Source organism: Candoia aspera, chromosome 10 (assembly GCF_035149785.1).
Source record: "Candoia aspera isolate rCanAsp1 chromosome 10, rCanAsp1.hap2, whole genome shotgun sequence".
NCBI classification, from domain to species: Eukaryota; Metazoa; Chordata; class Lepidosauria; order Squamata; family Boidae; genus Candoia; species Candoia aspera.
In genome coordinates this window covers 2,989,220-3,003,493 of record NC_086162.1, presented here as the reverse complement: position 1 = coordinate 3,003,493, position 14,274 = coordinate 2,989,220, and the positions used below count along the sequence as shown (strand labels likewise).

Below are 14,274 nucleotides of genomic sequence, written 5' to 3'. Positions count from 1 at the left end.
AGTACCCAGCCTAGTCTAGAACCCCCAGCCGAGTCTAACCTTGCTCTGAGTTTGAGTCCTGCTCCAAGTCTTCAGTTCAACCCTGTCTGTTGTTCATAGTCCTGATCCCAGATTCAGTGAGCCAGAGGTTCAGCGTCAGTGTCGTTCCAGTACTGTTCCAGTTCGAGAACTGTTGCCTCCAGCCTTCGTGTTCCAGTTGGATCCAGTCAGCCCAACTGGGCTTGCTTAAGCCAGTCTCACATATCAAGGACTTAATTATTGTAAATAGTTATTTAATAAAGAATATTCTTTGAGATGGACCATAAGGAAGGCTGAGCACCAAAGAACTGACGCTTTCTAACTGGTGCTGGAGAAGACTCTTGAGGGTCCCTTGGACTGCAAGGAGGTCAAATCAGTCAGTCCTAAAGGAAATCAACCCTGACTGTTCACTGGAAGGACAGATACCGAAGCTGAAGCTCAAATACTTTGGCCACCTAATGCAAAGAGAGGACTCACTGGAAAAGACCCTGATGCTGGGAAAGACTGAAGACAAAAGGAGAAGGGGACGGCGGAGGATGAAATGGTTAGATAGCAGCACTAATGCAATGAACATGAATTTAAGTAAACTCCGGGAGACAGTGGAGGACAGGAAGGCCTGGCGTGCTGTGGCCCATGGGGTCACGAAGGGTCGGGCACGACTTAATGACTGAACAACAACAACAATTCTTTGAGAACCTATCTGGTGCTTAGTCTGAACAGGACAATGTCTTAATAATTAAAAGGGATATACAAACAACAAACCAAGAGAGTGTGTCATGAGCACCATTGAGCTGATTGTGTCAGCACAACGGCACACATAACAATACCAAGGAAGCAGGGGCAAGGGATTAAGAGATATGCAAGCAACTCACAAAGACAGGCAACAGACACCGGCAACAAAGTAACGACTCCAGCCCGAAAGACCCAATCAAGAAGATACATTGTTGCAAAGGGTGAAACTGACAACGCCTGAGCACAAGGCACGCCCGGAGCTGTCAACGGAAGCGCAGAAGATTATCGCCTGGCTTAAAGTCATCACCGGCCGGAGGAGAAAGATTAAGCAAGATGCCCGGGGCACCAGCAGGGGCCCCGCGACCCCTCACCCACCGGCAACGGGGCATTTGGGGCTCGGGGAATTATACAACGGAGGGAAGGGGGAGCGCTGACCGGCACGGGCTTTTTAAATCCCGGACCGGCGCGCTCCCTCCACTCTCAGCTTTAACTAGGCATGCACTATACTTGAATAAACTCAGAACCTGATTTTCCCTAAATTGGCGTCTGTGTCTTATTGAGTAGCAGGCAGAGCCTGACAGAGTGTCCTGGATAATTTTCCTATATTGGATTTACAAAAGAGGCTTGTTAAAGTTTTGAAGAATCTTGTGAAAAAGGACAAAGAAAAAATGAAAAGAAATCAAGTTCTATGACTTTATTTGAATGGACTAAACATTAAGATTGTTAGAAATAAAAGGAAGGACTATAAAGTTGGTTTATTTGATCAGGGTTAAAATAGATATGTTGTTATCTCTGGTAACCCTTAATGGACCTTTGCTGACACCCAGACTAAAATGATGATGCTTTATGGATTTGTTTATAGATAAGAGATGGGATATGGGAAGAAGAGATCATTTGTTGTATTTCCAGAGGAGGTGAAAAGTTACTAAAATTGCTTATACTTGTTGTGATGAAGGTCATAACTTCATCAGTCACTTCTTTATTTTTTTTTCCTTACTGTGTCCTTATTTTTTCTTTCTTTTCTATTTTTTCTGTTTCTCTTTCTCTTTTTCTCTCTTTTTTCTTTTCCGCACCTTCTATTTTTTCTTTTTATTCTTCTGTCTTTTTTCAGTTTGTATTAGTTTTTACTGTTGTAACTGTAACCTTTAATAAAATTACTATTAAAAAAAAGAAGTCCCCACTGAGAGACCGCAGTCTAATGTTTTTTTCTGCTGAGATCTCTGCGGCCACTGCAGCTGGGGAAGGTTCCCCTGGATGTCCTGCTGACACCTGAGCACCTTCGTTCCTGGCAGGTGTTGTCCCTGAAAACATGAAGATTGTTATTTGGGGGGTGGGGGAGGAAAAGTTTCTAGAAAAGTCCCACAACAGCCTGTTCTCCTGTGTCTTGCAGTGCTCTGCTCTTGGTCTCCACTTGAGCCTGTTGGTGGATCGCTCTCGGCAATTCCAGGATGTAGCCGGATCTCTCAGGTCGTGGCTGCAAGAACGCGAAGAGGCCGTGGCCCACCTCCTTGTAGAATCCATTTCCTCTGACCCAGCCGTTTTGCAAAAGCAGCTTGCTACTGCCAGAGTAAGTGAGCAAGCTCAAGAAAGCTCCCCGGCCTTCATCTTTTGGGGACTCTCCTTTTACTTAGAAAAGGCTGAGCCACATTACACAGGCCTGCGTTTTTATTTGCTAGGCGTTTGAGGGAATAAAAGACCCTTCTCCCAGCAGCCTTAGTGGAACGAGGCCATCCGTTTAGGAATCAGCGTCTTCACACTCCTGCCTTGCATGACGTAGGGTCGCAGTATGGTTCCCGCATAAAGGAAAAACAGAAATAACTGCAGTCAGACCACATGTTTTGGGGGTGTTTCTATTTAGGCTTGAGTCTCAGAACCATTTTTTAAAGACATTAACTGCCTCTTCTTTGATCCAGTCCTAATATTTCTTCCTGCTTTGATTCCTGCCTCCTTCCTGTTGCTTCTCACAGCACCTGCAGGAGGACCTGGCAGAGCATCAGGTGCCTGTAGAAAAACTTGAAAAAGCCGCTCGGTCCCTCTTGGAAATACGGGAAGCGCCAGTTCCTGACCACAGAGGCATCCAGCAGACCACAGGTAAACCTGGGGAAAAAGGGCCCAAGGAAGCTGTTCTAACCTGGTGCACTCCAAGTCGGCTAGTCTGTAGTTCAGCATGACCACCAGCTGTGGTGGCGGTGGATCACCTGGAGGGCATCAGAGTGAGGAAGAGGGTCCCCAGAGTGTTTGTTCTCCAGTCCTGGCTCAAGGACTCTTTCGGAGATTACGTCCTTAAACCCCTGTGGACCCCCTGCTCTACGCAATGGCTTCTCGGCCCCCCTAGGCAGTTTCTTAGATGCTTGGAAAGCCCTGGATGCTCTGGTTCCAAGCCATTCCTGGACTTGCAGATTGCCTTGAGAGTTCCCCAGCCATTTTGGCCTTCCCCTCTAATTCATTTGATGCTTGCACAGATTCCATCGTGAGCCGTTTCCAGAGCCTTTCATGTCGGATGGCGGAGCGCTCGGATCTCTTGCAGAAGTCCATTGCCCAGTCTCAGAGTGTCCAAGAGGCCCTGGAGAGCCTTCTCCGCTCCATGGCTGAGATTGAGGAAACTCTCAAGCAGAAGGGTGGGTCTGCCTTCTCCTCCATTGCCATCCAGGAGGCCCTCGCTGCAAACACAGTAAGCCATTTCTCTTAGCTTTCTCACTGCAGTGTTGTTCCTGAATTTGAAAAAAGATGGGGAGTTTCTGAACACTGAAAATGTCTCTGAACAACCTGGAGTTTCCTTGTCTTTTATCGTTATTAATTTTATCCAAATCCAACTTTGAAAACTATTGGACCCTAGATGTTGCGTTCGGTGCAGAGGTTTGACTGTACAGCACCTGATGGGTGATAAAAGCTCCTTGAGTGTGTGCAGAGTTCTTTCGTTGGTTCTTCTCATTAGCCATGCTTCTGTGTTTTGTGGCCCTGGAATCTCAACCAGCTGATAGAGCGGAATGGAAACTCTGCAGTGGAGTGAGCTCATAGGAGGAGTCTGTACCCTATTCCCGTTGGTGCAGAATGGTTCTCTGCTCTGGGCTGTGTGGTTGGGTATTGTTCTCATGGATGCTCTTTGGCTTTATGGGATCTCTGAACCTGAAACAGCTGTGGCAGAGACTTCCAAGCACTACAAAAGGCTTCTTGTAAGAAGCTGAGTTCCAGGGCACATGGCAGGTTCTCCCTGGCAGCAGGCAGCTCTTCTGTTTCTGTGCATATGCAGAATGCATGTTCTTCTTGTTGCAGAAGCTAAAACAAGACATTGCCAGGCAAAAGAGCAGCTTGGAAGCTACTCGTGAGATGGTGACCCAGTTCATGGAAACAGCTGACAGCACCACTGCTGCAGCCCTTCAGAGCAAGCTAGCAGAGGTGACCCAGCACTTCAGCCACCTGTGGCAGCAGCAGCAAGAAAAGGAGGACACCTGGAAGAAGGTCCTCCCCCAGGTGGAACAGTACGAGCAGCTCTCAGAGAAGCTTAAGCAATTCATGGAGAGCCGAGGGCGAATGCTGGCCTTGGGAAACCAACCTGAGCGGGACATTATGCACTTTGCCCAGCAGATCCAGGTGAGGAGCTGCTGAGTGAGGGCCAGGCAAAGTCTGGACTGGAGGAGCCCATGGCTTCTGGTCACTAGGCACGGTCCTGGCATCTCCAGGAAGAGGCCGTTGCCTGGAGGAGCTGGCGCTGCCCTCACTGGCTCCCACCACGCTCTGGAACAGGCTGAAATGAGTTGGGCAGTTTGTGCATCAGCAAGTTGTCACATGACAGCCCAGTTGTGAGTTTCACCTGTTACATACATCCAGCCCATGAGTAGACCGTTCTGAACTAGATTTCGATTGGAATATAGCAACTTCATATGCAGTCGGGGGAAGGTTATGTGGGGACTGTTGAGTTAATTTTTGCAGAAGTATTAGCCATCATTAACACAGCGCTGCTTATGGTTCAGAAACAATTTACAAATTAGTCCTACATCAGCTCTGCTGCATAGATTAGTGTTGGGGTTTTATTAATCAGAGCTGGCTGGGCTCAAACCAGGAAAAAAGGGGCAGGGGGTGGCAAAACCCCCTCTGATCTCTGCATTTATGCACCACACACCATTTGGGAACAAGCGTGGACTGCTGCTCCTCTGGTTTCCCCCTCCAGAAACTCCTCTGTGATTGGGCTGGCTCTTCCATAACTGGGCTGGCTCCAAAGCAGGGCGGAGGGTGTGCCGTCCTCTGAAGGGCTGCCCAGGAACAAGAACGCAGCTCCGGCTGCAGGATTTTGCTTCCTCGCTCTTGCCAGGTTCCGGTCATTCACTTTGCAGAGAGGGCAGGAAGTTTCCAGTGAAGGCGGACGAGGCAAGAGGTGGCAGAATAGAATTCTCTGCGGGTCAGAAGGCCAAGGCAGTTGCACAAGTGGGGTTGCGTTTTCATGTTCTTCTTTCTTTTTCAGTGCAGGCTTTGCCCACAGGGCATTTTCTGGCAACTGAAATTTGGGGGTCATCTATCTATAACTGTAATTTTAAAGTTCAAATTCACGTAAAAGGATGAAGAGAGCCTCTGTCAGTCATCCCAGGAAGCAAGGCAGCAGCCTACAGGTGTTGCAGGGAGGTGCTCCAGAGCACTTCTTGGAGACTGAATCCAAGGTGCTGCAGACCCCTAATCTAGCTGCCTCTGGAGACCAGTTGTGTCTGTTCTAATTATCTTAACCTGATTTCGGTGCAGGTATCGTTCACGTTATCCTGCGTGACTTCCAGGGGTCAGCGTGAACTCACAGGCTGTTTCTCGTGGCAAAAGCCTTTAAGTTTTGCGCTGAGTCATACGTGCTCTTTCCTCTCAAGATGACGCTTCAACCGAATCCATCCTGTGTCTCCCCCAACCCCACCCCACCCCACCCCGGTTCCCCATGCTTCCAGGAGCTGAATTCTGAGATGAGGCAGCGCCACGAGGATCTGGACAAACTGGAACATCTAGCCACAGAGTTAAGCTCTTGTGGGCTGGTGTGGACGGGCTTCTCCTCACACCAAGAGACGGTGCGCGGTTTGCGGAAAGAGTTCACCCAGCTGCAGAAGGCCACAAAGGAAAGGTAGGCAGGGACGCTCGCATTTGAGGCCTGCGCATTTGAGAGACGGCAGGGGAGCGGTGGGAGCCTTGCAGGTGGAGCTTGTGAGCAGGGTGGGAGGCGGAGGCGTATGTGTGCCCCTGATCACGTCTGGACCGCTTTGTGCGGGGAGAGGGCTGGAGGCTTCTCTGCTGCCAGGGGAATTTTCTCGCTGGTAAAACATTTTGCAGGGCTCTGAATGGTCAGAAGGCTAAAAGAGCTCTTTGACTAAAGGAGACAGTTGAGCAAAATTTGTGCTTCACCAGAAGTGAAGCATTTCTCAGAGTATCCCGAGCTTTCACAGAAAGTTTCCCTGTCTCCAGACTCAGAAAATAATGGCCTCCTCTCCAGAATATTGTTTTCGGCGTTAGGGTGAGGAAGAAGCCTGCCCACATTGCAGACAACTGCGATGAGGAAAAACTGAGCGTTAACTATGGAAGGGTAAAACCGAAAGTGGTACTTGGGGGGCTGTTTAAGCTCAGCAAAGAGAACAGCCCCTTCTTCAGCCATCTGAATTTCCGGGAATCTTTATCCCAGGAGCATCTGAAGGCAGCCTTAAAACAGCACACTCTGGACCTATCTTAAATGTTACTTTTCAGGGGTAGGAGCAGCGAATTGTCTTGGTCTTCAAAACCTTTTCAGTGGGGCAGAGCTTTGGGGGTGGAAAGATAAGGTGATTGCTCAGCTGGAAAGAATAAATTCATAAGACACATCCCCACAGAGGATCACAGCTGTGTACCCAAGAATGTAAACAGGTTTGACCTTAATTTCTCACCATCTATCACCATTAAATTATTTTCTGAAACTTGATAAATTTCTCCCAGACCATGCAGAGCAAGCAAAATCTGCCATTGGCATAATTGTGAGGAAAAGGGGAGCACTAACATTTTGTTTTATGTTCTATTCACGTATTCCTTGCCTGCTTTGACCCTAAAGATAAGCAGGGGGAAATGTGCAACTTCCTGCTTCCGGAGCAAGTTAGCTGCGGGGTGGGTTCCGCACTTCGAATTGGCCCCGTCCCCAGGGTCTCCCCACTTGCCTAAGAAGAGCGGGCTCTCCTTCTCAGGATCTGCCCAGTCCCACGGGAAGTCTCTGTCCTCTCAGCAGTTCAGGTGGCCCTTTAGTGCCTGCAGAGGACGGTTGTCTTCAGAACCCTTGCCATATTTGTGCTGATGGGAGAGGACAGCAGCTATTCTCTTCTTCACAGCCCCATCTAAACTAGGAGAGATGAATGTGTGATTTATGTACTAGTAGACACAATTCCACACATCGTGGCAATTTTCACCCTCCAATCTGTCAAAATAAGAGCGCGCACAGATCGCTTCAACCTTCCTCTAAGTTGCCGTTTTTATTTTGCTTTGTTGCTGGAAGGAAATGTAGTTTATCATGTATGCTTTTACAGTTATAACAATATCGTTTAAATGCTTTTTGTGTTTAGCTTGGGTTATTTATTTGCTACGACCACTGCTTTCAACAATAATATTATTTGGATTGTGTCATCCACAGAGTGTGTGGTACACAATTATCAATTCTAGTTGCCTGAGAGTCTTGAAACAGCAGAGCTTTTCCAGGTACTTTGGCTTCAATTCCAGGAAAGGAGATTTGGGGTGCAGCTGTAGCGCCCGCCTGCAACTCTTCTCCTGGGACTATTTGGCATTGTGAAATCCTGGGAAAAGACACAACTGCTTTCGAGGGTTGCATACATGCTCTACACTGCCATTTCCATGTACACCAAAACACCTGTCTGCAGTCAGATCTGAAACACTGCGCGGCCACACTAGGAATTGCTGTGGGCATAATTCCTTGCAGGATGCTTCTTTCATCCACTTGCCACTGCAATTTACTGAGAAGACTGTATGAAACAATTAATACATGTTTTATTATTGATGTTATTGAAAATTAATTAATTAATTGTGGCAATTATTGATTGCGCAATAGTGCAATTGTGGTTAACCCAGGAAAGTAGAGGAAATTGTCAAAGGAGCAAAGCAAGAATGAATCAGAGGTCCATAAGCCTTCATTCTACAGCCAGTTTTTCTAAACACTTAAACTGTATTGGAAAAGAAAACAAAATATGGAATGGCTGTACTCTTACGAAGAAGTGATAATTGCAAGACTCTCCAGGCAGTGAATGGATAGTGTCCTCTGTGACTTGCATGTACCCAGTGCATAGAAGCTGCTCAGAATACGCTTTTCCACATGCAGTTGGGCTGGTTATTAATTCTGTATGTGGAATTCTGCATCTGCCAACTCTGCGCTGCTCACAGCAACCAGGGAGATCAATAGCGCGGACCAGTAGCCTCTTGTGGCGAACAGAGTGGACTCTTACCTGTGGGTTATCCCTTTGGCCAGCAGCCTGCAGGAGGTAGTGGCTTCTCCTGTGTGGCTTCTCCTTCCTTCTGTGGCCGTGATTCTGCTTGCCAAGGGGACGTGGGTGCTTCACAGCCCATTTTTCTCAACCATTTCCAGGGAGAAGGGAGCTTCGTCTTGTCAAGAGCAGCTGGATGAGTTCCGAAAACTGGTTGGATCTCTCAGGCAGTGGCTGGAAGAAACCGAGAGGAATATCCCAGCCACCGAGACTTCTTTGGGCACCCATGAGTTGGAGAAGCGGAGGCAGCAAACGGAGGTGGGCAGAGAAGGGAGTCCGGAAGCTACTTTATGAGTGATTCTGTGAACGGAGGTGGAGAACGTGGCTTCACCAGTCTAGCTTTCACTGCAGTTTGGCAGATACCTTGGCAGGGAACTGCCACTTCATGCAAAAGGCTGTTCGAAGGGCAGCCCAAGGCGGTGTGGCAAAGTCCCCCTTGTGCTTGGTTCAGCCTCCTGGTAGGCAGCCGCCTTGGCCCTGATCCCACCCCCGTTGCAGATTACCGCCGTCTGCACAGATCCTCAGAGCTGTGTTGGAGGTGAGCTGGCTGCAGAGGCCACTTACGTCATCGTGGTACAGACCACAGCCACAGGCCTCTTGCCCACCATGCCTTGTATGGCAAAAAGCTGCAGAGGGCAGCTGCCTAGATGCCCTACTTTGAAGGGGGGATGTCCCCTAGGGCTCATTCTGAGGCGGGGGGGACAGGCTGGCTGTTGCCAAGAGCTTGGTCTGCCTTTTGCCTCCTTCTAAGAAGGTGAAAGAAGAAAAGGGCCCAGGTGTGGGGCCCAGGGCCCTGTGCAGCTCTCAGAGACTTCAGAGTAGCCCCAGAATTTCCCCAAACATGGTGGTCGCTTTTAATGTGACAGAAAATAATTATGCGAAGGAATCATGTTGAATGTATTTAATTGCCATTATAATTAATTAATCCAATTAGTTAATCAATTTATTACATTTAGATTTGCTTTGGGGAGACAGCTCATAGCACACCAAGTGTGGCCGTTGGCCTGAAATGGTTTCTCTCTTCCCCTCCCCTGTCCTTGAGGGAGGGTAGCCATCCCCTCTCTAACTGGAGGTAGGTTGGGGGGCTTGTAAGCGTGGGCCTCACCCCCGTCCCTCCTTTTGTTTGGGGTGCCCTCCAGGTGAGCCACTTCCTTTGAAGCTGTGCAGAAGCAGGATGCTGCTGGGAGCACCAGGATAGGCTTGCTCCAGTTTTCCTCTGTTCCTGAGCCAAAGCAGCCATCAGAAATGTTTCTGGCAAGGAAAAGGAATTCTCGACCTCTATAAATTGAACAACTAAAGTATGCCTAATGAAGGGTTTTTCTATGGGCCCCAGGCAGCCTTGCGTCCCTGGCCCCAACAGATGCAGGCTGCCTTGGGTGTAATCCCCTCCTGCCTGTTGCTGCCTCCCCTGCAGGCTTCTGCAGGTGGCGTGGCTGCAGTGCCTGGGAGCACCTTTGCTCCTTCCAAGATTTTCGCCTCCTCACCTGATGAAGAATTCTGGAGAATTAAACACTTGCTTGGGGGGCATTTTGACTAGTCAAAATAAAGGGATTGCCAAATAAGGGCTTTGTTTTGTTTTGTTTTGTTTTTCCTTATTTCCCATCTCAAAAACTAGTTACCTTTGGGGGGTTTTTTTCACATTCTTAGGCAGGGACAACCTAAACAGCTTTACTTCAATGGACATTTTAAAAAGGCAAAATATTTTTACTCTGCAGTGCTTTTTTTGCTGCTTTTAAATCTGCCATGACTGCTTGTGGTGCCATTCTGTTATCTTATTTGCTGTTTTAAGTACAAGCCGGTGTGAAAATACAGGGTATAGATCATTTACAGAATTACTAAGGGTTCTGGGAGATGAGGTCCACATACCTCAAGAGTTGCCCAGGCTGGGAAACACGGATCTAAATAAACAGCTTCTGGCCTCAGTTCTGCCAATAGCCAAACCTTGTGACTTTTTTCATCCGTCACTGACCATGTTCTTAACGCTGTCACTGTTCTGTTTTCAGGTCTTTGTGGATGAATGGACAGGAAAGGGGGTTCTCGTGGAGGAGATCAACCGACGGGGGACAGCCCTGGAGAATTTGATAGTTGAGATTACAGCTCCAGATGCACAATCCAAGATGGGTAGGAGACTGAGAGATGCACGCTTTTTTGCTCCTACCTGCTTCTCTTTAAACTGCCATCCTGAATTTAGTTGCTGGTGAGATAACAATTATGGGGACCTCAAAGGCTAGAGACTTGGAAGAGGAAGAATGTAAAGATGCGTAGCTGTTCTGTTCCAACTTTGCTCCAGTTCTTGGCAGAGAGTGAGGATGGAAAGCTCCCCTGTTTACATTCCTACGTTGTGTTCCTGTAGACTGCCAGAGACTCAGGGAGGAATAGGCTCAGGGGTGGAGCTAACATACTGCCCTGGGGAAGGTCTCCAATTAAGTCAGTTAATTAAAAGATGGCAGATAGCAAAACGAGGATGAAGTTGTGGGAGGGCCATCGCAGCTTCTCAGAGTAGGCCGGAGGTAGGCGATTTGCGAGCGTGGTGAAGCAGTATCAGGTTGCAGCTTCCCCAGTTCCTTGTCAGTGGCTGTACCCACTGGGGGGGGTGGCAGTCGTAATCAAAAGGTTTGGAGGACACCGCACTGGCCAACCCTGGAACTGACAGTACTCAGCTAGATGGCCCAAGTGGCTGACTCAGCAAGGCCATCCCCCGCACCAAAATCCCCCAATATTTTGTAATCCTGATTTATGGCAACCTGGAAGTAATGCTGCATTGCAGAAACTATTAAGAGTGCTTAAAATTTTTCATTGGCATTTGTAAATCCCACCCTACAGAATTTTGTTTAAATCTCTCAAACATGAAATACCATCTGCAGGTAGTCCTCAGTTAACGATCGTAACTGGGACTGGCAACTCTGTCACTAGGCAACGCAGTTGTAAAGTGAAAAAACATGTGACTATGCTGACTTATGACAGCAATTCAGTTTGCAGTTAAGTAAATCACACGTGGTCGTTAAGCGTGAAGTCACGTGACTGTGATTTGCGACTTCCTGCCGGCTTCCCCGTTGACTTTGCTTGTGGGAAGCTGGCAGTGAAGGTCACAAATGGTGATCATGTGACTGTGGGATGCTGTGACTGTTGTACTTGCGCGCTGGTTGCCAAGCGCCCGAATCACAAGCATGTGACTGCAGGGACACTGCGACAGCCGCAACTTTGAGGAACAGTTACAAGTCTCCTCGTTCAGCGCCATCATTAACTTCAAATACTTGCAGAACAAGTGTCGCTAAGCGAGGACTAGCTGTTCTTATTTTAAATGATTTGGCCCGTGTGTGTGTTAAAAGTAGGTTTTATATATTAATGATTTGCATAATCATAGGCTACAATCTATAATCTTAGATAATCCTTTTAAAATATTTAAATGTTATACATCATTTGATACAATCAATCAAGTAAGAATTTAAGGTCTTTTAATACTTTCCTTCCAGTTTCTCTTTATTTTTAAGGAAGACTCAGGTTTATATTGCATTTTATATCACTGTATCAATAAAAGCTGCATAAATAACATGTATAAATTTAGCCCCAACTAATAAATTGTACATTTTAAGGGCAAGATCTTATAGCACTCAATGGGCAGAAAATATTATCCTCCCATTATAAGAACTATATTCCTTGAAGGATGTTAAGGAACATAAAACCATACACGTGGAATCGCTTGACTGACTCTTGGAAAAGCTACAGGACAGCCCTGCCTGACGGAAATCCCATATGTTTGATATTTGACATCAAACTGGTTTTTGAACTACATTCAGAACTCAGCATTCAGAGCACGATGTATTTTCTAGGGAGGGCTGTGGGCATCTCTTTCAAACTACCGCCAAGTTTTCTGCAACAGGGCGCTTTGGACTGCAGCGGGAGAGCAGGGCACAAGGCTGGCTAGTATGCAAAGCTAGCTAAGGCTGAACTAGGTGCTTTTTGACATCGAATTTTATGCAAGCAGGTCCTTTTTAAAAATTGAGACAGTGTGGTATAATTACGATAGACTAGGACTAGGGAGAGCAGGTCCATATTCCACTCTCTCAGCCCAATCTGCATCACAGGTAATAGAAGAATTGGAGAATAAGGTATGTGGAGCCATGTGGGGCAGGCCAGCCTCTGGACCTTCACTGCCACTTGGTCCAGTTGGAGCTCACTGCTCGAGCAGGCCGCAGGCTGTCCTGGGGCTGCGTGAGGACCAGCCTTTTCATCTAGCACCTCCTGAAAAGTTTTTGAAGGTTCCCCTGGGAGTGTGAGAGCTGCTGCTTTGCAAAGGCAGAAGAGTGGTATTGTCACTTTATTGCTAAATTTATGTAAGGAATTTTATACTGCCCTTTTCCCAGGCGATTTTACAACATAAAAAAACAATAAAATGCAATAAACTCCTATATCAAGTCAACAAAAATATATAGTGATAGAAAACCCACCACATTATTTTAAACATCAAACTACTAAGAGGCTGGAGTATTCTAGAGACCCACAGAATATATGCCATGGGGCTAGAAACAGAATGACCTCACAGTTTTGCATAGATCTATTCATTTATTAAATGTATAAGGCTGTCCGACTCCACAATGACTGTAGTTGACTGTAGTTGACTGTATATACTGTAGAATATATAGAGCAATATTGACTATAGCAATCTTGACTATGAATTAAATCACAGTCCTGCAGTTACTTCACAACCATGTAGTACCTTCAGCTCTTTCTTAGCCAGATCGGTTTCCTTTTCTCACCTGATATTTTTTTAAACTCCCATGTTGTCCTGGGGAGAAAAAAAGGAATCTGTGTGTCCTAACCACTTCATTCTCTTGTGGTGCAATAATGTGGATCACTTGAGGCTTTTCCCTCTCTGTCAGTCACGTTCCTCCTTCTGGAGTAGACTCTAGCTCAGTGTTTCTCAACTGCGGCAACTTGAAGATGTGTGGACTTCAACTCCCAGAATTCCCCAGCCTGGCTGGGGACTTCTGGGAGTTGAAGTCCACACATCTTCAAGTTGCCGCAGTTGAGAAATACTGCTCTAGCTTGATTCCTGCATCCTCTCGGCAGCAGAATGTCCCCCTAAATAATTGCTTCCAGTTGTTGGCCTCCCACCTTGCATGCAAAAGCCGTTCTCCCAGGCTGCTCCTTCCCATGGTGACACAAAGCCAGCAGTGTCTGTGCCGTTGCTGGGGAACACACATCGAGCCAACGGCCGTGTTAGTGCTGGGCATACTGCGACGAGAGCCACGCCCCACTTCCAAATGGAACATTCACTGTGACACCCTCTTCGTTACCATTTGGAGCCCCCCCAAACAGGCATTCTTTGGACAGATCACATGCAGTTAGAAATATAAAATGCAGAAGGGAGAAATACAAATAGTGAGAGCAATATCAAGATTTGCCTTCATTTGTGCAGATAGTTCCATAATGCCTATTCTGAGACATGTCAGAATAATCTTCGGCTGCTCCACAGCATCTCAGGCACCTCTTCTGGGGTTCCTCTGCTAGTGCAGTTTCCATGCCAGCTCCCCCCTAATGGAAAGCAGCAGGCATTTTGAATGGGGTAGTGGATCAGTTGACAGCCCTGGAAATGAACCACCAATTAAGCAGGTCTCTCAGAGCTCTGATTATTTCGTTCTATTAAAAAAAAGTTTAAGGGGGCAGCACCAGAATTCCAACCAGTATCTTTGCTTTCGGATGGATGGATGGATGTGGTTAACTCTCTTCTGTGCATTTGGTGGAAGAGAGATACAGCCTCCTGCTCTGGGAATATGAGCTTGCTTGTGCCTGGGCAATATTTACACATTGATTGCCATCTTCTTCATTAAATGTGAATTCACTCTCACCCTGAGACTTGTGTTAGCTACATTTCATGCTGATAGTTTGGATAGGGCATGCCTTAGCAGTTGCTCTTTCAGTACGATAAAAATAATGCATAAACGTATCTTCTGCTCTAAAGGGGTGAGTGACACTCCAGCTGGTTTGCAGTGGCATGAATGGATGCACAACCTGCATGTCTTCTCCAAAATATTACACTACCATGTCG

The 14,274-nt window shown here is 47.2% G+C and overlaps 2 protein-coding genes across 2 annotated transcripts in view; one reads left to right on the top strand and one right to left on the bottom strand.

The window, feature by feature from the left end:
* The window catches only part of PPIE (peptidylprolyl isomerase E), a 338,541-nt gene that overhangs the window by 202,277 nt on the left and 121,990 nt on the right, over positions 1–14,274 (bottom strand). The window lies entirely within an intron of this gene.
* Positions 1–14,274, top strand: part of LOC134503080 (microtubule-actin cross-linking factor 1-like) — a 272,573-nt gene that overhangs the window by 174,002 nt on the left and 84,297 nt on the right. The window contains exons 40-46 of the mRNA XM_063311709.1: positions 2,141–2,317; positions 2,718–2,841; positions 3,213–3,421; positions 4,024–4,341; positions 5,673–5,842; positions 8,327–8,483; positions 10,229–10,346. Coding sequence (XP_063167779.1) covers positions 2,141–2,317; positions 2,718–2,841; positions 3,213–3,421; positions 4,024–4,341; positions 5,673–5,842; positions 8,327–8,483; positions 10,229–10,346 — 1,273 coding nt within the window. The remainder of the gene's footprint in view (positions 1–2,140; positions 2,318–2,717; positions 2,842–3,212; positions 3,422–4,023; positions 4,342–5,672; positions 5,843–8,326; positions 8,484–10,228; positions 10,347–14,274) is intronic.